The following is a 23,809-nucleotide window of genomic DNA, read 5'->3' as shown; positions in this document are numbered from 1 at the left end:
TCAGTGACTTGACAGTGTGGTGCTTGAGCAACAACCTCTCCCTCAATGTCAGCAAGACCAAGGAGCTTATCGTGGACTACAGGAAACGGGGCGGGGTCGACCATGCCCCCATCCACATCGACAGGCCGGCAGTGGAGCAGGTAGACAGCTTTAAGTTCCTCGTTGTCCAAATCACTAAAGACTTAAAATGGTCCAAACGCACAGCCGTGAAGAAGGCGCAACATCGCCTTTGCCCCCTCAGGAGGTTGAAAATTTGGCATGGGCTCTCATCCTCAAAACGTTCTACAGGTGTACCGGTGAGAGCATATTGAATGGCTGCATCACCGCTTGGTATAGCAATAGCACCATCCTTGATCGCATGGCGCTACAGAGGGTTGTGCGGACAACCTAGTACATCACTGGGGCCGAGCTCCCTGCCATCCAGGACCTCTATATTAGGCAGTGTAAAAAGAAGGCCCGGAAAATCATCAAAGACCCCAACCACCGAAGCCATAGACAATTTTCTCAGCTGCCGCGCAGCTTCTATGCCAAAGCAATACGACTGATAAATAGCTAACAAAATAGCTACGTGGACCGAGTTTAACTTGTATCTTTATTTACCTTTTATTTCTGTATTTGCACTGTCTATGCACACTCACAGGGCCCTACACACTCACACCCACTGTCACTCCAACACACACATGAACACTCACTCTATCATTCGCTCACTCACACATAATATGCACATACATTATACTGACTCTACACACCTGCACACCCACTCACATACAAGCTGTTTATCTTATATCCTGTTAACTAGTCACCTTATTCCTATACATATCTCCCTCCATCACGCCAGTATCCCTGCACATATAAACAGACTTTTTAAATATTTGCTGTATATAGTATGCTTACTTACTTACTTTATTGTGTATTTCATATTTATTCTTCTTCTAGTAATAAATGATTGATTATTGCATTGTTGGGCTTTGAGTTAGCAAGAAAGGCATTTCACTGTACTTGTGCATGTGACTTGAAACTTAACCTCCTGGGTTGTTTCCGTACAGCTCACTCTGCCTCTGTATGTGGTCTGCTTTTACCATGTACTGTAACTGTATGTTACATGAGTACTTCAGTTCGTGTCCAGTCTCAGGGGGGATTGGCGCTCTTATGTCAGTGCTTCGGGAGGTCTCTGGATGTCCAAATACCCGTGTTGTTTTTCAGGAGACACATTGGCTAGCTCTTGTCAGTATTTTTAAGAAAATGTCATCCTGTCTGAAACTTTGTTGAATGTTTGCAAAGAGTGTTCTCTCACTAGGCAACCATGTATTTTTCTGACGTCAAAGCTCTGAATACAGGTCGGTGTTAATAAAATATGGAAGGCTTCAATGCAGCGTCTAAATAGAGGCTGAAAGCAATCAGAAGTGCGTTGTCCCCCTCTGTTCACCCCTATAGATGATATCATATTTTTTATACATTTCTCATCTCTTTCATTGGCACCATCCCCCTCCTCTATTGTGGCCTCCCAGCTCTCTGTCCTGTGACAGTCTGCTGTTATTGATGCATAGAAAGACCACAGGAACATCAGAGGAACAAGCATGCAGTTTGTATTGTCACAGTCACTGCTTGCACCCTCACCACCAATTTGTGTACACACACACACACACACACACACACAAACACAACTAATATTGCACACACATACAGAGATCCCTCAAAGCATTTGGAATCCGCTTCTATAGTGCTTCCGTTCATCAACATGATGCATACACACACATACAAGATCACATGCATGCTGATGCTGTGCGCGATCCCAAACCCTCATTACACACAGTATCCTAGCCAGGCAGTAGAACAGAACCGGAGTAGGGTTGGAGTCCAAGTCCTAGCATCAGGTCAGAATAGGAGCAGGGAGCCGGGACAAAGGAAATGTGAATGTGCATTCAAAGCCTATTCATTTAGGAGTACCTGACTGTGTTAAACAACAACACAGAGATGTGTGAGAATAGCAGCACTGCTGAAACCTGAAACTAGCACAGCTCATCCTCCCTTGAGCTCAGCTGTTATTTCCATATCTGACCCATAATGGAACACATTGTTCCAAACTAAAGGGTTCTGATCCAGACCAACCGGTTATGTTCAGGTCCAACAGCAGAACAGAGCTCCTTGCCCCCCCCCCCCCCACTGTTCTGAGCGAGCCAGGATGCTGGTTCAAGACTGACTTGTCCTGCTCCAACTCTACAGAGCCTTGCGCTCGCATGCATTTCAGTTTCAGAGCTGGATGGAGACAAGCAGACTTCCCTGCTGAGTGTAAATATTTCGAGCCTTGCCTCTGTGGTTTACCAGTAATGTGACTAGTGTGTACGTGTCTTATTGCCGTGAGAACATTAACATGCTGTTAGCTTTTCCCACCACACTTCCTTTGTGACACTAACCACGTTTCCATACAGTTTTTATGCAAGTAAGTTCATACTGTATAAAAATAAATCACGACAGCTATGATGGAAACAAAGTGGAGGTACAACTCTTTTAAATGCAGACAGATCATTTGTTCCTTTTGACATGGTGGGATCTTTTTGTGTCTGTAAAATGTATTATGCGGTGGAAACACCTTTTTTATGCGCAAATATTGATATAATAACCTTCATATCAAAGTAAACTCTTGAGTCACGCAATGATATGGTGTGTGTGTGTGGTCCTCCCATTACGACTCGGGAAACCATTTCGTTTATTAGGCTACAGATGGAATAAGTTATGGTGAACTTCACAGGGCGGTGAAAGTGCAAGGTGAGCTTGATGCTCCTTTCCAATAAATATCGAGGGTCTTGTTCTGGTGACATGATCGATGATAGATGCTTGACTGCCGTTTGACAAATACAAATATTCTCGCTCTTATCCATAATCTCATGATGTAGGCCACCCAACCCTCACTGTATCTGTGAGATGTTGGCTAGAGTGCACGGACCAAGACTAGAGTAGGGACATTTGCTATTTAACTAAACATTTTACGTGACAAAACTATCGGTTCAGTTGAAAAATGTAACGGAAACCCATTGAACTTTTTTTTTAGAATGTTTTTTTGCTTGTACCAAATACAAATGTCATCGCACTGATTTTTATCCGCAGCAAGTCCATTTGGTTGAAACGCGCTACTGGTCTGAAAATTCACATGTTTTCTTTATGCTGACGTTCGACTGTTCGCATGAAAATCTGTCGCCAATTGGATGGAAGCCTAGTTACTGTGATCTCTTGAGCAACGTAGAACTGCTCAGGTTGTTGCGAACTGCTCATGGGAAATGAGTGTTGGTAAGATGTGGGGTTAAGACAGCTCGGGGTGTCCAACTGAAACCGTTTCTGCATGGTGTTGCTGATGAGACTCATGAACAGCCTCACACCAGAGAGTGGTTCCTTTAAATAGAATATGGAGTAATGAGGCCTTAATACGGAGCTATAAGAACATGTCCGCTCCAGATGTGTTCGAAATCAGTCCTTCCTGATGGGGTTTTAATCACCTCTTCGTGCTCCTGTGCTTTGATCTCTGTGGTAAGGGTAAAGTATACCAGAGGAGGAGGAACATGGACAGAGGGAAATGTGGTCCCTTTAAATCAGGACGCCGGATGAAAGAGAAATATGCAGAATTGTGCGACGTAAGAATATGAATAATTTTGGCAGTGTGCCCCGTGGGACAGGGGTTGACCAGAATGGTCTGAGGGTGAATGTATTACAGTAATTGCCTCAAAGGCGCCATCCCCTCTGATGCCTTGCCCCTCCCGTCGGGTAGATTGGGGGGGCTGTCGATCATGTGGGTTACCAATCGCTGCCGGGGGGCTCCGCTGCACGATGACCCTCTTCACTGAGAGAGAGAGAGAGAGAGAGACTCAGTGAAAGTAAACATTGCTTCATGACCGAACTGTGCAGACAGAAATTAGACCCCCAAAAGAGGCTGTGCTCAAACTGTCATCTGCTGATGAGGGGAAGGTTAATCCCTAATTACAAGATTACCCATCATTCAGTGTTTAAAAAAAATAAAATAAAAATACACTTCCTAAATAATCTGCCAGCTTCAGCAAGATTTTAACAAGCATCCCAGAATGATGAAATCCCCACACCATACGACAAAGGGGGAGAGGAAGACACATTCTGTCTTTGAAGCTAAAAAACGTGTGCTTTTCCGGGGAAGTAGTCAGCATCTCTGCAAATTTTAGAATTCTGTAACAAAAAAACAGAAGTGGATGTCTAGTCACAGTATGTAACAACATGTATTTCTGCATCAGTATTAATTATGCCTATCTGACTCTGTACTACTATAGCTACGCAGTAATGTAAATATTCATTCAATGATCATTACTGGACTAATATTTCACTATAACTAATCTAAACAATACATCTCAGTGAAGAGCCAGAGGAATGTGAATGTGTATGTCTGGGTCATGGTTTGGCAAGTTTACACAAAGCAAGCAGCAATGACATTTTTCCAGCATGTTTTTTTTAATCTTTCTCCGAATGTGCATAAAGTTCCCCTGTGGAATTCCTCTTAAAGCTTAAAACTGAGATATTGCAGGCTTCCATCTCATATCTCTGGTCCGTCAGGCCTCTCTACAATACAAGTCACAGAGCGACACAGAAACAGCCTCTCTTCCTCTCACACCGCCCCCCGCCCCCCCAAAACCACCCCCTCTTTCTCCCCTCTGTTTTTTCTTCCATTTAGCTGCCTGCTGGTCATATGAACAGTGCAAGTCTCTCAACGACAGAGCCTCTTCTCTCTTGAGCCTGAGTTTCACTCCCCCACAATGTCAGCCCACGCTGTAGCCAGCTCCACGAAGCCCAGTGCTACAGAACTGTATGTCAAAGGTCAAATCACAGACAGACCAAGTGATTCACTCTCACTCTACTGTCAAAGTCCAGAGACTGCTCGTGGAGATTTCGCCATAGCCATTTCCTTTGTTTAGGAAATTGAGCTCTAAACAGTTGTGAATATCAGTGTCAAAGTGGTATGCATATAGATAAGATTATACTGGTGTGTCTGTGTGAGGGATGGTATTGTTCTTTTGCCATTTTGAAGGTGTCTGTGTGTATCTCTGTGTCTGGTCCGCTAGCACACGTGTGTCGTTTCAGTGTTGCTATTTGTGTTTTTTTTTCTCTTGGTGTGGGTTTCAGCCCTGGCTGCATGGCTGAGTGCCTGTCAACACTGAGCCATCTAGAGGAGATCACACCAGACAGGAAGAAGTCCAGGGGAGAACCACTGCAATCGCTCTCTCACTCACAGATCATCACTGATACCACCAACCTACTGCATGACTGTTGCCCTGAAGACTTACCCTGGGTAAGATAAGGGTTAGGGTTAAAGCTAGGGTTAGTAGTTAGTTAGTTTGTCTGTAGAGCATCTACAGATAGACTATCCAAATAGTGTTTCTGCCCCCTCTGCCCCTGGTCCTGCTGGTTCTGTGAACTTGAATGCTCTGACTCTGCTTCTGCCTTGCTCTGGGAACTGACTGAGGGCGATCAATGCTGCAGTGATGGCTGTGAAATCACTTCATGTCATGGATAGAGCCCTGGGGCTCAGGGATGTGGAGAGAGAGAGAGAGACAGAGACACACTGCTACCGCCTGCTATCAACAGCAAATTCAGTCCCACTACAGCCTGACTGTGAAGCTAAACTCAGTGTGTGGCTAACTGGCTGGCTGGGGCTGTGGAGGGCTTGTCCTTCCCTGGCCGTTTCCACTATGTAATGACTTGTAGCTATAGAAGAGAGTGTAGCGGGTGTCTGTGTGTGAAGCAGGATGAGCTGTGACTGAGGTACAGTAGAGACCGGGGGTGGGGGTTCCTTCATCTGATCTGGAAAGGGCGATATGCAAGTGTTACTGATCGTCTGTAGAGCATCTACAGATTTGTATGCAAATAGTTTGTATGCATATGAATGCCAATGATTTTGGAATGAGATGTTCGACGAGCAGGTGTCCACATACTTTTGGCCATGTAGTGTACATGATCGAAGTTTGTTAGTTGGTATTCAACAGTCATAAAATGTGCCTTATTTACTTTTGAAGAACAACTAAAATATGTGACTTTGTCAGCTTTATAGAGATGACATAATGACTTACAGTGAAATAATGTAGTCATCAAATAGGCCTAAAACAAATTGTAATATACACAACAACTGAAATATTGGAATAAAGTAATGTGAATAAGCAGTAATGGGCAGTCACTACCATCATTGGACTTTTGTTAGTTTTATTTTTTGTTACAGCATTCAACCCACATAATGCATAGTGCATTTAATGTTGTTGTTTTTTAACTGTGATTTATTTTTTAATTATCTAACTGAAAATAAACCGACCTCAGCGTAGCTCTCACTTATCCAATCGAACGTTTGTCTGTCTGACAGGAAGAGGTTTTGAGTGAGTTGTTTTAAGTCTCTGCGGCTGTAGGCTTTGTGTTTTATCGATCCATACCATAGTGTGTTTATGTGTGCATCTATTATAGATCTATAATGGGTTCAACAGAAACCACATCATGGCAATACTTGCTGTAGATACTCTATGTAGGATGTACAGTAGCTTTCAAATGTTGTTAGGTTACAGCTAAAATTGACCTAAAAAAAATTAAAAAAAAGTTTTTCCCTCATCAGTCTACATACAATACCCAAATGTCAAAGAAAAAACAGGTTTTTAGACATTTTTGCTAATTGATTAAAAATCAGAAATCACAAATAAGTATTCAGACCCTTTACTCAGTACTTTGTTGAAGCACCCTTGGCAGCGATTACAGCCTCGAGTCTTCTTGGGTATGACGCTTGGCACACCTGTATTTGGGGAGTTTCTCCCATTCTTCTCTGCAGATCCTCTCAAGCGCTGTCAGGTTGGATGGGGAGCATCGCTGCACAGCTATTTTCAGGTCTCTCCAGAGATGTTTGATCGGGTTCAGGTACGGACTCTGGCTGGTTCACTCAAGGACATTCAGAGACTTGTCCCGAAGCCACTCCTGCGTTGTCTTATCTGTGTGCTTAGAGTCGTTGTCCTGTTGGAAGGTGAACCGTCGCCCCAGTCTGAGGTCCTGAGCCCACTGGAGCAGGTTTTCAAGGAGCTCTCTGTGCTTTGCCTCGATCCTGATTAGTCTCACAGTGCCTGCTGCTGAAAAACATCCCCACAGCATGATGCCACCACCACCATGCCGTAGGGATGGTGCCAGGTTTCCACCAAACGTAACGCTTGGCATTCAGGCCAAATAGTTTAATCTTGGTTTCATCAGATCAGAGAATCTTGTTTCTCATGGTCTGAGAGTCTTTATATGCCTTTTGGCAAACTCCAAGCGGGCTGACATGTGAGGAGTGGCTTCCATCTGGTTACTCTACCATAAAGGCCTGAATTAGTGGAGTGCTGCAGAGATGATTATCCATCTCTGCAGTGCCTCGACACAATCCTGTCTCGTAGCTCTACGGACAATTCCTTCGACCTCATGGCTTGGTTTTTTTCTCTGACATGCCTTTCCAAATCATGTCCAATCAGTTGAATTTACCACAGGTGGACTCCAATCAAGTTGTAGAAACATCTCAAGGATGATCAATGGAAACAGGATGCACCTGAGCTCAATTTCGAGTCTCATAGCAAAGGGTCTGAATACTTATGTAAATCAGGTATTTCTGTTTTTGCTGAGGAATTGTTTTTATTTAGTCCATTTTAGAATAAGGCTGTAACGTGACAAAATGTGGAAAAAGTCAAGGAGTCTGAATACTTTCCGAATGCACTGTATGTTGTACGTCTTTTATCTTGTATGTTTACAAGCCCCATTGCTTCTTGACTTTATACACTGCGTTGTTTCACAGTCCTGCTGAGATATAAATCTCTCTTCCTTCCTGCACCGACATCTTTAATGCTCCATCTCACTGCATTTGTGTTGATACCGCAGAGACACTGTTGGCACTTGGCGTCAAGGGTGAGAACCTGTGGTCAGGGACCGGTGTGGGGGAGGAGGCGTTAAGGGGAGGGAGTGCAGAATGGAACAATCCTCCTGACAGCTAGCAGAGCTCTCAACGAGTATGCTCACAACACCATTAGACGGTCCAAAAATGGAACCCAACAAGGCAGCCAATCACAGCAGAGAGAGGTCCTACCCAGCGTGGGACTATGATGATAACCCATAACCCTCTGGCTGCTCTAAAAGCCTGAGAGAGATTAGCTAGGAGGAGGAGAGAAATTACTCTACCACAGAGGTAAGATTGCATCTGTCTGGTGCTTTGATGCTAATACAACAGCTTTAATGTGATAGAGGGGTAGTGTGAAGTAGAGGTCATCTCAGATCTGGAAATTTAGATCCAAATCAAATTGGATTTGTGAAATTCACATCTGACATTTTTTTGCAAAATCAATACCCCCTCTGATTCGGATCCGAGGTGGACCAGATGTGACCCGAAATATGTCAGAGAATCGGATCCAAATTGGGTCAGGTCTGTATCCGACCCAAATGGATCCGAAAGAATAAAAAAATGCAGCTGTATTACTGCGCATGCAAGCAGAATGTCTTTGACTTCACAGGCAGTGAACGTTAACACTCAGCGTGCCGGAATTCCATAACTACTAGAAAGGCCATGACCGTCATTCTGACCATTTGATATTTCAATTGTTTAAATATTCCATAATAAAGAATTAATTGCTAAATGAATGCATTTATTATGTTAAAATATGTCATAAGAAACATCAGGACACCAAATGCAACAGTCAGAAAATGTATTTCTTGATCCAGAAGCGCTTAGACTGTAAATACTAATAACAGATGATAGTGTATTTTCTGACTGGAAGACAAGTTGCCTGCCCACCAGGCCCGTCCAAACTAAACCTAAACTTTATTGAAACTACACCTATAATAATTATTATTATTAACGCAACACAGCAAGATGCATTTGGCAGCATGGGGATGGGTATTTTCATGAACAAAGAAACAAGGAGCTTACCAAATAGCACTTCTTCCATATCATCTTACAGAGGTCCATTCTGTGTTTTTAGTTTTGGGTTTTTACATCTAGCCTACAGGAACATAAACTAATGAAAAATGTTATGTTCTTTCAAATATTTACGTTTTGTATTCTGTTACTGAACACCTTCATAAACACAACTAAATGACATTGGCACGAAGGGGGGTTCTATGAGGCCAGGCTTTTCTAGTTAAATGGATTTATTAGACTGGTGGCTATTGGTGCTCCTCAAGGCCTGGCTAGTCTACTGTTAAATATGATATGGTCATTTTGACCGTCATGGTGCTTTTAGGATGAGATGCTCAAAGTTTTTGTCTTTTATGACATTTGTCTGAGAGTACTGCTAGACTGTAAAATACAAATATGTTTTGGAAGAGTCAGGTGTAAGGTTTATATTGAAATTACAAAACTGAAAACAGTCAGGTTTCCGGCCTTGGGAGTTCTAGTGTTAATGTTTCACATGCATTTTCTCTTGTAGGCCGATCTAAAATAATTTGAGTTGTGCTCTACACACTACAGCCTAGTATTTTCATAAATGACATCCCTAATTAAAAATGTCTACACAAGAAGGGAATGGGTTTGTGTCAAAAACGCACTATAGGCGCGTCCCCTCTCCAGAATACACTCTCTGTTTCCCGTTAATTTGTGCGCATTCATTGTTTCATTATGTGACTTGGGTAATGTATTAATGCTCGAGTGCCAAATCAACGCGTGTTTCTATTTGTCTTTATTACATCTTTTTGATATTTGAGTCTTATTTTTGTATATATTTTTATGTTTATATAGTTTTAAATGTTATTATTTATTTGTGTTGTTCCAAATGTCCGAATAAAAATGACAGTTAGTGCAGAATAGTTGTTGTTTTTCTTTCTAAAGGGGGGGTTCGCCCTGGGAGCCATACAAGCTAGAACCGCCACTGGCTGATCCCATGAAATAGGCTACCTGAACACTTCTCCGTTGTGCAAATGCAGCTGTGTCTGTTCCAAGCTCATTGGCGCAGGAAACGGTGAAACGGTGAGGGCCCAGTTAAAACAAGTTAGTCAACATGTGTCGGCATCCATGTGGAACGCTTTCGACACCTTGTAGTCCATGACCCGACGAAATGAGGAAGTTCTGGGGACAAAGGGGGGTGCAACTCAATATTAGTGTTCCTAATGTTTTGAACACTCAGGGTACTGTATATGTATGTACGTCTCCGTGTGTCCATGTGACTGAGTGCAGTTATACAAGACGATGTTGTGTCTGAGGTATCTCAAACACTGATGTCTAGGTTGACTGGTTTCCCCTGCAGCAGGAGAAAGTGGAGCTGGGTAGCTGTGAGTGCTGCAGTGACAGCAGGTGGGTAATGGAACAGCTATTTGGGAGGGGGGCAGCAGGCACACAGACACACTGCTAATTGGGGCTTATCAGGTGTTGCTGGGAAAGGGAAAACACCACCTGGGGCTTTTGTGAGAGCAGGGAGCTATCAGTTGGTCACATGACCACAGTGCGGGGGGGGGGGGCTTTGTCTCAGTGTGGTGTTAGGAACCGGATAATTTTGTCCACCAGCCGGCTCTCTGTCGAACCGTCTGGTTTTACAGCGCCTCAGAACGGGTCTTGAAACAAGCACTGGTTTTAATTGGCTGATCAGTAATAATTGGCTGATCTCTCTCTCTCTCTCTCTCTCTCTCTGTCCATCATCATCATTTGGCTAACCCTTAGAACCTCCCCCCTACATTGTGGACTTCAAAGTGCAAGCAACACCGGTGAGTTTGGAAAATCTGAAAGTACGCATCTTAGAAATAGTTTTCACATTTAAAATGTATATGCCTGAACTCAGAATCAATTGGGCTTCCCAAAAATTATATGGTTAATGAGAGAGAACATTTATTTTTCTAAGTCCCATCTACTACAACCCCCTTTCAAGTCCCACTTTGTTGCACAGTGTTACCAGGCTGTATGTACCAGTCGAGCCAGAGGATAAGGTTTCAGAAGATCTTTACTATTTAGCCTCCTGAATATTCAGCATGGTTCATTTGAATATCGTAATAAATACACATTGCTTGATAAACTTGGAGCAGCTTTGATTATGTAAAACAGATTATCTGGTTGTTTTTAGTTCTGATCATTTGTGGATGTAAAACAACCTTGGTGTTGGAGACAAACAAGATGGGCTACATGGTGACAAACTAAACTCAGCAAAAAAAGAAACGTCCTCACTGTCAACTGCGTATATTTTCAGCAAACTTAACGTGTAAATATTTGTATGAACACAAGATTCAACAACTGAGACATACACTGAACAAGTTCCACAGACATGGAATAATGTGTCCCTGAACAAAGGGGGGGGGAGGATCAAAATCAAAAGTAACAGTCAGTATCTGGTGTGGCAACCAGCTGCATTAAGTACTGCAGTGCATCTCCTCCTCATGGACTGCACCAGATTTGCCAGTTCTTGCTGTGAGATGTTACCCCACTCTCCCACCAAGGCACCTGAAAGTTTCCGGACATTTCTGGGGGGAATGGCCCTAGCCCTCACCCTCTGATCCAACAGGTCCAAGACGTGCTCAATGGGATTGAGATCCAGGCTCTTCGCTGGCCATGGCAGAACACTAGCATTCCTGTCTTGCAGGAAATCATGCACAGAACAAGCAGTATGGCTGGTGGCATTGTCATGCTGGAGGATCATGTCAGGATGAGCCTGCAGGAAGGGTACCACATGAGGGAGGAGGATGTCTTCCCTGTAACGCACAGCATTGAGATTGCCTGCAATGACAACAAGCTCAGTCCGATGATGCTGTGACACACCTCCCCAGACCATGACGGACCCTCCACCTCCAAATCGATCCCGCTCCAGAGTATAGGCCTTGGTGTAATGCTCATTCCTTCAACAATAAACGCGAATCCGACCATCACCCCTGGTAGGCAACTGACAAAGTCAGTGAAGAGCACTTTTTGCCAGTCCTGTCTGATCCAGCGACGGTGGGTTTATGCCCATAGGCGACGTTGTTGCCGGTGATGTCTGGTGAGGACCTGCCTTACAACAGGCCTACAAGCCCTCAGTCCAGCCTCTCTCAGCCGATTGCGGACAGTCTGAGCACTGATGGAGGGATTGTGCGTTCCTAGTGTAACTCGGGAAGTTGTTGTTGCCATCCTGTACCTGTCCCGCAGGTGTGATGTTTGGATGTACCAATCCTGTGCAGTTGTTACACGTGGTCTGCCACTGCGAGGACAATCAGCTGTCCGTCTTGTCTCCCTGTAGCGCTGTCTTAGGCGTCTCACAGTACGGACATTGCAATTTATTGCCCTAGCCACATCTGCAGTCCTCATGCCTCCTTGCAGCATGCCCAAGGCACGTTCACACAGATGAGCAGCGACCCTGGGCATCTTCCTTTTGGTGTTTTTCAGTAGAAAGGCCTCTTTAGTGTCATACCCTTTTGTAACTGTGGCCTTAATTGCCTAAGCTGTTAGTGTGTTAACGACCGTTCCACAGGTGCATGTTCATTAATTGTTTATGGTTCATTGAGTAATTCTCAAAATGGCGCCGGAAGAAATGGTAGCAGTTTTACGGGTGCCCAACCAATTGTGCTATTATGTGTTTTTTCGCGTTATTTGTAACTTACTTTGTACATAATGTTTCTGCCACCATATCTTATGGAAAAAAAGAGCTTCTAGATAGCGATCACTCGCCTCAGATTAGACAAAGATTTTTTTCTAAAACAAGCAGGACGCACAGGACATTCTCCAAGCACCCGACAGGGCCGCTATCCCCGCTATTTGCAAGAGGAAGCGATGCAGGTACAGAGGACAAAGAGCCGGATGCCTCGTGAGGACCCGCAGAAGGCGAGGGGGAAAGCTGCCGTTATCGTCAATACTACTCGCCAACATGCAATCATTGGACAATAAATTAGACGAGGTACGATTACGAATATCCTACCAACTGGACATCAAAAACTGTAATATCCTATGTTTCACGGAATCGTGGCTGAATGACGCATGGATATTCAGCTAGCGGGATATACGCTGCACCGGCAAGATAGAACAGTACACTCCGGTAAGGGGAGGGGTCTATGCATATTTGTAAACAGCTGGTGCACGAAATCTAAGGAAGTCTCTAGATTTTGCACGCCTGAAGTAGAGTATATTGTGATAAATTGCAGGCCACACTACTTGCCTAGAGAGTTTTCCGCTATACTTTTCGTGGCTGTTCATTTACCACCACAGACAGATGATGGCACTAAGACCGCATTCAGTCAGCTGTATAAGGAAATAAGCAAACGGGAAACCACTCACCCAGAGGCGGCACTCCTAGTGGCCAGAGACTTTACTGCAGGGAAACTGAAATCAGTTCTACCAAATGTTAAATGTGCAACCAGAGGGAAAAAAATTCTAGATCACCTGTACTCCACACACAGAGACGCGTACAAAGCTCTCCCTCGCCCTCCATTTGGTAAATCCGACTAAAACTCTATCCTCCTGATTCCTGCTTACAAGCTAAAATTAAAGCAGGAAGCACCAGTGACTCGGTCTATAAAAAACTACAGGACTGTTTTGCTATCACAGACTGGAACATGTTCCGGGATTCTTCCGATGGCATTGAGGAGTACACCACATCAGTCACTGGCTTTAACAATAAGTGTATCGAGGACGTCGTCCCCACAGTCACTGTACGTCTATACCCCCAACCAGAAGCCATGGATTACAGGCAACATTCGCTCTGAGCTAAAGGGTAGAGCTGCCGCTTTCAAGGTGCGGGACTCTAACCCGCGAGCTTACAAGAAATCCTGCTATGCCCTGCGACGAACCATAAAACAGGCAAAGCGTCAATACAGGGATAAGATTGAATCATACTACACCGGCTCCGACGCTCATCTTATGTGGCAAGGCTTGCAAACTATTACAGACTACAAAGGGAAGCACAGCCGCGAGCTGCCCAGTGACACGAGCCTACCAGACGAGCTAAATCACTTCTATGCTCGCTTCGAGGCAAGCAACACTGAGGCATGCATGAGAGCATCAGCTGTTCCGGACAACTGTGTGATCACGCTCTCCATAGCTGACGTGAGTAAGACCTTTAAACAGGTCAACATACACAAGGCTGCGGGGCCAGACGGATTACCAGGACGTGTGCTCCAGACATGTGCTGACTAACTGGCAGGTGTCTTCACTGACATTTTCAACATGTCCCTAATTGAGTCTGTAATACCAACATGTTTCAAGCAGACCACCATAGTCCCTGTGCCCAAGAACACAAAGGCAACCTGCCTAAATGACTACAGACCCTTAGCACTCACGTCCGTAGCCATGAAGTGCTTTGAAAGGCTGTTAATGGCTCACATCAACACCATTATCCCAGAAACCCTAAACCCACTCCAATTTGCATACCGCCCAAACAGATCCACAGATGATGCAATCTCTATTGCACTCCACACTGCCCTTTCCCACCTGGACAAAAGGAACACTTATGTGAGAATGCTATTCATTCACTGCAGCTCAGCGCTCAACACCATAGTACCCTCAAAGCTCATCACTAAGCTAAGCATCCTGGGACTAAACACCTCCCTCTGTAACTGGATCCTGGATTTCCTGACGGGCCGCCCCCAGGTGGTGAGGGTAGCTAGCAATACATCTGCCATGCTGATCCTCAACACTGGAGCTCCCCAGGGGTGTGTGCTCAGTCCCCTCCTGTACTCCCTGTTCACTCACGACTGCATGGCCAGGCATGACTCCAACACCATCATTAAGTTTGCAGACGACACAACAGTGGTAGGCCTGATCACCGACAACGACGAGACAGCCTATAGGTAGGAGGTCAGAGACCTGGCCGGGTGGTGCCAGAATAACAACCTATCCCTCAACATAACCAAGACTAAGGAGATGATTGTGGACTACAGGAAAAGGAGGACCGAGCACGCCCCCATTCTCATCGACGGGGCTGTAGTGGAGCAGGTTGAGAGCTTCAAGTTCCTTGGTGTCCACATCAACAACAAACTAGAATGGTCCAAACACACCAAGACAGTTGTGAAGAGGGCACGACAAAGCCTATTCCCCCTCAGGAAACTAAAAAGATTTGGCATGGGTCCTGTGATCCTCAAAAGGTTCTACAGCTGCAACATCGAGAGCATCCTGACTGGTTGCATCACTGCCTGGTATGGCAATTGCTCGGCCTCTGACCGCAAGGCACTACAGAGGGTAGTGCGTACGGCCCAGTACATCACTGGGGCTAAGCTGCCTGCCATCCAGGACCTCTACACCAGGCAGTGTCAGAGGAAGGCCCTAAAAATTGTCAAAGATCCCAGCCACCCCAGTCATAGACTGTTCTCTCTACTACCGCATGGCAAGCGGTACCAGAGTGCCAAGTCTAGGACAAAAAGGCTTCTCAACAGTTTTTAACCCCAAGCCATAAGACTCCTGAACCCCTATTTTTAAGCTGCTGCTACTCTCTGTTTATCATGTATGCATAGTCACTTTAATTATACATTCATGTACATACTACCTCAATTGGGCCGACCAACCAGTGCTCCCGCACATTGGCTAACCGGGCTATCTGCATTGTGTCCCACCCGCCAACCCCTCTTTTACGCTACCTCTACTCTCTGTTCATCATATATGCATAGTCACTTTAACCATATCTATATGTACATACTACCTCAATCAGCCTGACTAACCGATGTCTGTATGTAGCCTCGCAACTTCTATAGCCTCGCTACTGTTATTTTTCACTTTCTTTTTACTGTTGTTTTATTTCTTTACTTACCTATTGTTCACCTAATACCTTTTTTGCACTATTGGTTAGAGCCTGTAAGTAAGCATTTCACTGCAAGGTCTACACCTTTTGTATTCGGTGCACGTGACAAATAAACTTGGATTTGATTTGAAGCATGGGAAACAGTGTTTAAACCCTTTACAATGAAGATCTGTGAAGTTATTTGGATTTTTACGAATTATCTTTGAAAGACAGGGTCCTGAAAAAGGGACGTTTCTTTTTTTGCTGAGTTTACATAGCTTTGATAATGACCCTATATCTAGGCTATGCAGCATGAGCATACACGTTTCGTGATGCGTCTTCGGCTCCTCTCTTGATGCAAATGTGCTCCCTAAAGTGTTTTTTGATTTCCTGTATCTCTGACACCTGAGAAATGTATGTCTGGTGCTTGTCTTCCTGTCTCTCGCTGCTGCCTTTTATCTCTTATTTCCTCTCACTCTCTTTCCATCCATCCATCCATCCATCCATCCATCTCTCTCTCTCTCTTTTTACACACTCACAATGGCGACACCATTCTCCAGCCTGTACTGTTTGACCAAGACCCCTGGTCCTGCAGTAGACCATTGAACACTAATGTGGGTTAGAGTAGGGCCTTCAGCCATGGAAATACAGAAACCTGAGGCTTTAGGTTCTTGCACCAGAGTAAAACCTGCCAGTGGAGCCACATGAATCTCTCATAGCACACAGACCTGTTCTCTCATTGGATCTAGGCCTACCTCTGTGTAATCGATCATCTCAGTCACTCTCATCACGTCCTGTTGTTGAAGGAAGGAATCGTGGCAGGTGTGTTTTAGTCTTGGTGCTGCGCATGTGTTTATCTGTTATGGCTACAGCAGCTGGGATATGACAGTGATGTGTGATGTATGAGGGGTCAACACAGTGCACAGCTTTGTCTCGTGCCGTATGAGGTTCGGGACTACAGAGCAGTGGAGCAGGAAGTCTGCTGCTCTCATGTCCTGTCTGTCAGCTAGTTGCCGTGGAGACGTCTGGGCCTGTGTGGCACAGGGCAGGGCAGATCAAGTGCGAGACAACAGCACTGCAAGTAAACCAGCCCATCAGGTTTCACACGCTGTCAAATCCCCTGATCACAGAGATGTCATGTGGCACGCCAAGGTCTCCACGGTGACGCACAGTCTGACGGGACCTTGAGCTGCTGTCTACGAGCAAATTCGGAAAACAGTCGGGTAACTCTCCTTTACAAATCTGACTGAAGAGAACTAACTGAAAGATGAGCTGAGAGGAAGGAAAAAGCTGCTTCCAAAACATCACATCATCTCCTCTTGCTCTGTTCAATCTCAGCAGTTTTTAGAGAGCTGGTTTATATTGACTCCTCCAATAACAACATCATTACCGTCTGCAGTAGTAATGTAACCTGATGTAATTACACTGGTGCGGCTGGCAGAGCCACTCAGCCTCAAGCCCTGATTTCTCTCTACTTATGGACACAGGAAACCGGGGGACGGGCGGAGACCTGATGCTGTGATTCTGGAAAGGAAATAGGAATATATTAATTGAATTGAATCAACTGTATTGTTCCACAGAGGGGACATTGGATTTGACCCCAGCATAAAATGGGCATACATCAGCACACATCCAACGGCTAATACAGTTGCAGTAGCCCTATTGGGAGTAGTCTGACCAGGGAGGGAGTGACTCCAGCATGGCTTGGTGTGGCTGTGTTATTCAGGCTGAAAGGCAGAGCTCCTCCACACTGAAGGAGACTATTGTTCTTTTGTTCCTGCTTGAGGAAACAGCAGAGCATGCTGGTTATTATTGGTAGCCAAGAGCAGCTTTGTGTGTGTTCAACCTATGTGTGTGTGCGCAGCTGGACTCGTGTGCTGCTCTCCTCAGCTCTCTGTGTGTTGAGTATATACTCTTAGGTGTGTGTGTGTTTTGTGAAAGTGTGTATAGGGCTATGTTCAGTACATTTCATTCCTGTGTACGGTGCATGGACTGGCACATGACGTTGAAGCCTTCCATGACGGCTTATATGTGGGGGTCTGTGTGTGCTGGTATCAGTGTGTGAGTGCATGAGGTTTTTGTGTGCGTCACAGCGATGTCTCAGATTCCTGCCTTTGTGTCCAGATGCCATTCCACATGGGCACGCCGCTCATTCCACTCTCCCCAGCCCAGCCCCGCTCTCCACCCTCACTGAGGTTTGTCACAGCCCAGTAGACAGGACGACAGTTAGACTACCTAGCTAGCTACCCAAACCAGCAGTAAAACCATTTAGAATAGAGAAATGAAGCAGGCAGCAGCAGTTCAGGCTGTAGAGAGGAGGCGTGCAGTGAAAGCATCAGGATCAGGTTACTATGAGCTGTTCTCCAGAGGCATCTCGTTACCGTCGACGTATTTAAGAGAACAGCTCAGATTCTAATCAGCTTTCCAGAAACTCTTTACTGCTGGACAGCTTTTATTTTTGTTTTAACAGACCCTCCTTTTGCTTTCACCACTGTTTTGACTTCTGACTACTGATTCCAATCTTTCTTTATGGACAAGTGTGTTATTTGCATGCATTTGTGTCAAGAGAATTTTGAATCCCAATGATAATAACTAACAATCAATAAGCTTTGACCAATCCCCGAGGTTTGTAAGACCCTGGGTTTAATAATAATTAGTCAAAGACTCAGCTTCTGCAAAAGGTCTGTACAGTTTATTCACGAGAACGTTCTGAAGTCCATAATACAAAGACATCCATTTTATAACTCACTCTCTATTTACGCACATACATCCACACAAACAGTAGATATCCTACGCACATACATACATACACACAAACAGTAGGTGGGTTGTATCCCTCCCCAGAGTTCTCACCACTGTTTATCACTACCCAGCGCTGTCAGTTCCATTCCCCCGAGATTATAGGAACCTTGAAAATGACTCCCTGTCCTATCATAAGTTTCTCAGAGTTCTAGCCAGGTCGGGTCAAACACAGTTGAATTGTTATTGGTATTTTCTTGGACACACACACACACATTTCTATCCCTCACCTGTCTCTACCAAACCTTATTGTACTTATGTTTAGTACTTTAATCATTCATTATACATGCTATATAAACTAATAATCACTAATAGTTACGTTTCAGGGTGGAATATTTTAATCATTACCTTTAAACATGTAATTCCCTTATCAATTTGTTTGAAAGTAATTATTTAAACTGTACCATTCAAATGAACGGCTTAATTTGAATTCATTATTGAATGTAAATGTTTAAGGATAGAGTGGATCTGAAAACCAGTAACACACATCTGCTAATTAAAATGTTATGACCCAACTGTGGCTTTTACAACTATCTTAACCAATGACCATGGGAATAGAGTTTTCATTTCACTTTAGATTGGTTAATCATATACTTCCCACAAGTCTGGAAAGTCCCCATCTTTCTGTTGTTTACTTATTGGTAGGGTTGTGAAATGCCCTCCACGGTTTGGGGGACTTCACATTGAGGCCTGCCCCTGGCCCTAGTCTGGCTGATCCACGATCTATGCTGCTATGCTGGAGTTAGAGGGAGTTCAATGGAGTTAAATGTTTCTCAGTCCGACAACAATGGTGTGACGGAGCAGAGTGTTGACAGCAAAGTGCTTAGAAATGGTGAGAGGAATCCTCGGTAGACGGACAGACCTGGCTGCTGTCTGTTCTAGCCTGATGGACCATTAGGTTCTGAGGCTACAGTCTACAGGTGATCTCTGTCTAGGCTACTGTTCTGGAAGAAAAATATCTGTTTCCTATGTGTCCTCGTACTGATTTCCCTAGGAATTACAGTTCCAGATTGGTCAAAGAGTGTAACTCTTCATGGTAGGTTATTATGATGACGTAAACCTTGCCCTTGAGTCTCTCAAAGCTCAACACTAATACACTATCTCCTTACTGCCATTCCAATCCTGTTGCACAGACAAAAGCAGCAACTGTCTGCCTGTGTGGGTGTTTAGCTGGAGATGTAGCAAAGGGACAAAGTACACAGTGTATTTGCAGGATTTGCACATGTGGTCACACACTGTCCTTTCTGTGTAATGCTCAGGGGAGAGTTGTGCCTAAAGGCAGACGCCAGATCTGTCCAGATTGGATCTATTTTTGAACCCTAAGAAATGTCTGATCACCCCAGGTCCACAGGCCAAAGCAGGCCCTATGGCAGTAAGAATCAGTCACACACACATCACACACACAACTGCTCTGATTTGTGTCTTAAGCAAGTCTGACCTTAATAAACTATTTCACTGTAACACAGACCAACTCATTACTTTGTCTCCCCTAGATGAGTCGACACTTGAATCAACCTTTTTCCCCCTTTAAAATGTCTATTTTAAGGGATATTTAAAAAATAAATAATTCTACTTTATATTCATCATCTCCAGCACCACCCCAACGTCAACATATGCGGAAATTATGCTTTTCTATGTTTTGTAGTAAAAAAGGTGTTTCCAATGATATCATCAACCAATTAGTAGGCATTGCCTTCTCATAATTGGTTAAAATCACACGATGCACACTATTATATGCCCTGTTGGAAATCCTGACCATGTCTCTCTGTTTCTCTGCAGGTGACCCAACCAGGCTTCCTGGGCAACTGAGACGTGATTCTGGGACGGGCACAGTCCCTCCCCTCAGCCTGCCTGCCCTGCGTCATCCCCGTCTCCCAGACGTCTCCTCTTGAGAGAATGACCATCGGCCCAGACCAGCTCTACCGTCACCATACCAGTGTGTGAATGACTCTTTGCCGAAAAGCCACCGTGCTCTGCCACCCCGTTGTTGCAATGAAGAGCAAGTATTCCCAGTACTATAACCAGACCCTGATCCATGCCTACTATGTGTTTGCCAAGGACATGACCTGGGAGGAGCTGGAGGAGCGCACCAACGGGAAGGCCCATCTCAGCTCCCTCAACATCGTCTTCGTCATCATCTGCAGCATCATCATTCTGGAGAACTTGCTGCTGCTCATTGCCGTGTTCCGCAACAAGAAGTTCCACACCGCCATGTTCTTCTTCATCGGGAACCTAGCCTTCTCCGACCTGCTGGCCGGCTCAGCCTACATCGCCAACATCTTCCTATCAGGGCCAAGGACCTTTGAGTTGGTGCCGGTGCAGTGGTTCATCCGGGAGGGCACAGCCTTTATAGCGCTGGCCGCCTCCGTCTTCAGCCTGCTGGCCATCGCCATCGAGCGCTACATCGCCATCACCAAGGTCAGGGTGTACGGTTCTAACAGGACGTGTCGTATGTTCCTGCTGATCGGGACGTGCTGGGTCACCTCCATCCTCCTGGGGGGCCTGCCCATCATCGGCTGGAACTGCATCAACAACCTGCCTGAGTGCTCGGCCTTGCTGCCCCTCTATTCCAAGAAGTACATCCTGTTCGTGGTCACCATCTTCAGCATCATCCTGCTCTCTATCGGCATCCTTTACGTGCGCATCTACCTGATCGTGCGCTCTAGCCACCAGGAGGCCACCAACTCTCCGGCCTACGCCCTGCTGAAGACGGTCACCATTGTGCTGGGCGTCTTCATCGTGTGCTGGCTGCCCGCCTTCACCGTCCTCCTCCTGGACACCTCCTGCCGCAGGCTGGACTGCCCCGTCCTCTCCAAGGCAGACATCTTCTTCGGCATCGCCACGCTCAACTCGGCACTCAACCCGCTGATCTACACGCTACGCAGTAAGGACATGAGAAAAGAGTTCCTGCGCGTGCTGTGCTGCTGGGGACTGCTGACCAGCGGGCGCCCCACCGACCGATGCCTGGTGCCCCTCAAGAGCTCCAGCTCTATGGAGCACTGCACCAACAAACACGAACACCAGACCACGCCCATCATGCAGGCAGAGTGCACCACCTGTGTCTGACCCGATGCAATAATCACACAGTGTGTGTTTCTGAATGTGTGCGCGTGTCTGTTAGACTGGGTGTGTGAGAGGGATAGTGTGTGTGATGGGGCTGTGTGCAGGTGAAGAGACTTAAAGAGGAAAGCACACCTGTGAACCCCCCATCCCCACTCCAGACCTGCCACACAGACGACCGTCTGTCTGTTTGTCTGGAGAGATGTCACAACATCGTTGACTCTCATTACAATCATACCTGTGTGAATTCACAATCAGCATTCAACCGATTCGCCACAAGAGCGTGATAACACAATCATCCTCGAGTGAATTCACTATTATTCAATGAATTCACAATCATAGCTGAGCCTTTTCTTTTTTTTTAAACAATGTTTTAAACATTTTCTTAGGGACTTTCACAGAGTGGAGTCACAATCTTTGTTGAGGGAGTCTTGATTATAACGATACATGAATTCATGTTCTGCATGTTTTACATGTATGCAGACTCTTATGGAAAGCCAAATCCACAGACACCATATACATAATACATAATCGTGATGCTGAGTTGTTGGAGTGTTTTACTGCGCCCTGATAATGGAAAGCTTTCACATATTGCACTTTGTAGACATGTGATTGTTTATGGCTGTCACCCTCTTGAAAGGTTAAACCACAGAAGTTTCCCTGAGTGAATTATATATGTATGGATTCATACAGTACTCATCATATAGAGAGACGTGAGGCACCCAGGCAGTGACTTGTCCTCACTCAGTACTGCACTCCATGCAGGCCAAAACCCTTACAATTACCCCTCTAAACCAGGGCTATATATCCTCATATATTAACATGCATAGATCCCTTTGATTAACTGCAAAAACAAAAGTACTCTGCTTACGTATATTGCATGACATTCTAACTCCTTTGTAAGAACTAATGTGTATTGGTGTACTCCAGTAAGTTCAGCTTGTTCATTAACTCTCTCTCTCTCTCTCTCTCTCTCTCTCTCTCTCTCTCTCTCTCTCTCTCTCTCTCTCTCTCTCTCTCTCTCTCTGCAAATCTGTCCCTCTCGCGCTACTGTTGTCTTTTGTAACTAACGTTTCCTAAGAGGAAGGCCCAATCAGACAACGCATTTCCTGAAGTGAGTTGGCACTGATAAATTTCACTCAATGACAGCTGCCCAGAAGCCCATACCCAACAGGACTGTTGTCTTAACGATGTTGTAGCAACGCAGTGGCAGTGTGCTTTCTGTTATTATTGGGCCTTGCTCCAGGGGAATGGGCCTGAATGTAAGTATGAAGTGTTTGGAGCGAGACCGCTCTATTTTTGACAGTATTATTGATCATTGAGGTGCAGAGAGTGGGATTAAACAGGGTAGGTCAATCTCACTGTGAAGTCTTAAAAACAGACCACAACAAATAACAGGAATATCACCACCAAGCCAGTCCAGGTAGAATGGTTGAAAAATAGTACAGTGTCCTGTTCAACACTGGAAGACATGGGATTAGTCCAGAGTAGACACGTCTCATCTTCCCTAATCCCAATTATCCCTCTCCCCCTCCATAAAGGAGAGAAGATCCAGTTTAACGGGGAGCACAGGTCTCCATTCCCTTCACACGAGAGGTCGTCCTCTTTATTGTCTTAGGTGCCTAAATAAACTCTACTTCGTCTAACGACAGGAAGTCCTGTGTTTCAAAAAGCGGTTCCTGTTGTTCAGGAAGAACCTCATCTGCCTTTGTACAGACACACACTCACTCTCACTTGGCCACGCTTCTGGTCCTCATCATGCAGGTTTTTGCAGCCTGCTAGTTAGACAGCGAGCCCTAGCCTGGAATCCAAACTGATATGCTCTGTTTCACAATAAACTGAGAATATAAATGTAGATTCCAGGCTAGGCCAGACCAGTAGGAATAGTGAAAGCACTTTGGCAGATTCCATATTGCCTGACTGCCTGCTCTCTCCCGGGGTTTCTTAAAAGACAGCGCAAACATACCTATCACTTCATTCATGTGTTGCCTAACCCTGTATGATTTGTATAAATATATGAATGACTATGTATGTAAGTATGTACAGTATGTATGTAAGAACTGTGTTCATGTATGGAATGTCTTGTGTGTCCAGTAGCATGATGCCTGTGTCAAACCGGTACATCTTAAACACTAATAGTGGTACATAATTGTTTTTTTAAATGCATTCCTTTTTATAAAATAAATGAAATCTAAAGAATCCAATGTGTTTTGTGTGTGTGTTTTTAAACAAAGTGAATGTGTGCACACAAGTTCATATTTGTTCATGTATTGTATGTGGAAAAACATGTCCTGATA

General features: G+C 45.0%; 1 protein-coding gene across 9 annotated transcripts in view; it reads left to right on the top strand.

The window, feature by feature from the left end:
- LOC106607212 (sphingosine 1-phosphate receptor 2) overlaps positions 1–23,711 on the top strand; it is a 31,851-nt gene extending 8,140 nt beyond the window's left edge. Inside the window, exons 2-4 of one of the 9 annotated variants that reach the window (XM_014203936.2) lie at positions 5,137–5,302; positions 10,649–10,692; positions 20,232–23,711. In XM_014203936.2, coding sequence (XP_014059411.1) covers positions 20,397–21,518 — 1,122 coding nt within the window. In that variant the 5' untranslated portion in view covers positions 5,137–5,302; positions 10,649–10,692; positions 20,232–20,396 and the 3' untranslated portion in view covers positions 21,519–23,711. Of the gene's footprint in view, positions 1–5,136; positions 5,303–7,667; positions 8,189–10,648; positions 10,714–15,907; positions 17,849–20,231 lie in introns of those variants that run through there. The other 8 variants (XM_045720480.1, XM_045720481.1, XM_014203937.2 and 5 more) reach the window with 8 other exon arrangements.
- Positions 23,712–23,809: the final 98 nt, after the last annotated feature.

The sequence above is a fragment of the Salmo salar genome, chromosome ssa06 (assembly GCF_905237065.1).
Source record: "Salmo salar chromosome ssa06, Ssal_v3.1, whole genome shotgun sequence".
NCBI lineage: Eukaryota > Metazoa > Chordata > Actinopteri > Salmoniformes > Salmonidae > Salmo > Salmo salar.
This window is presented reverse-complemented; position numbering and strand designations above follow the sequence as displayed.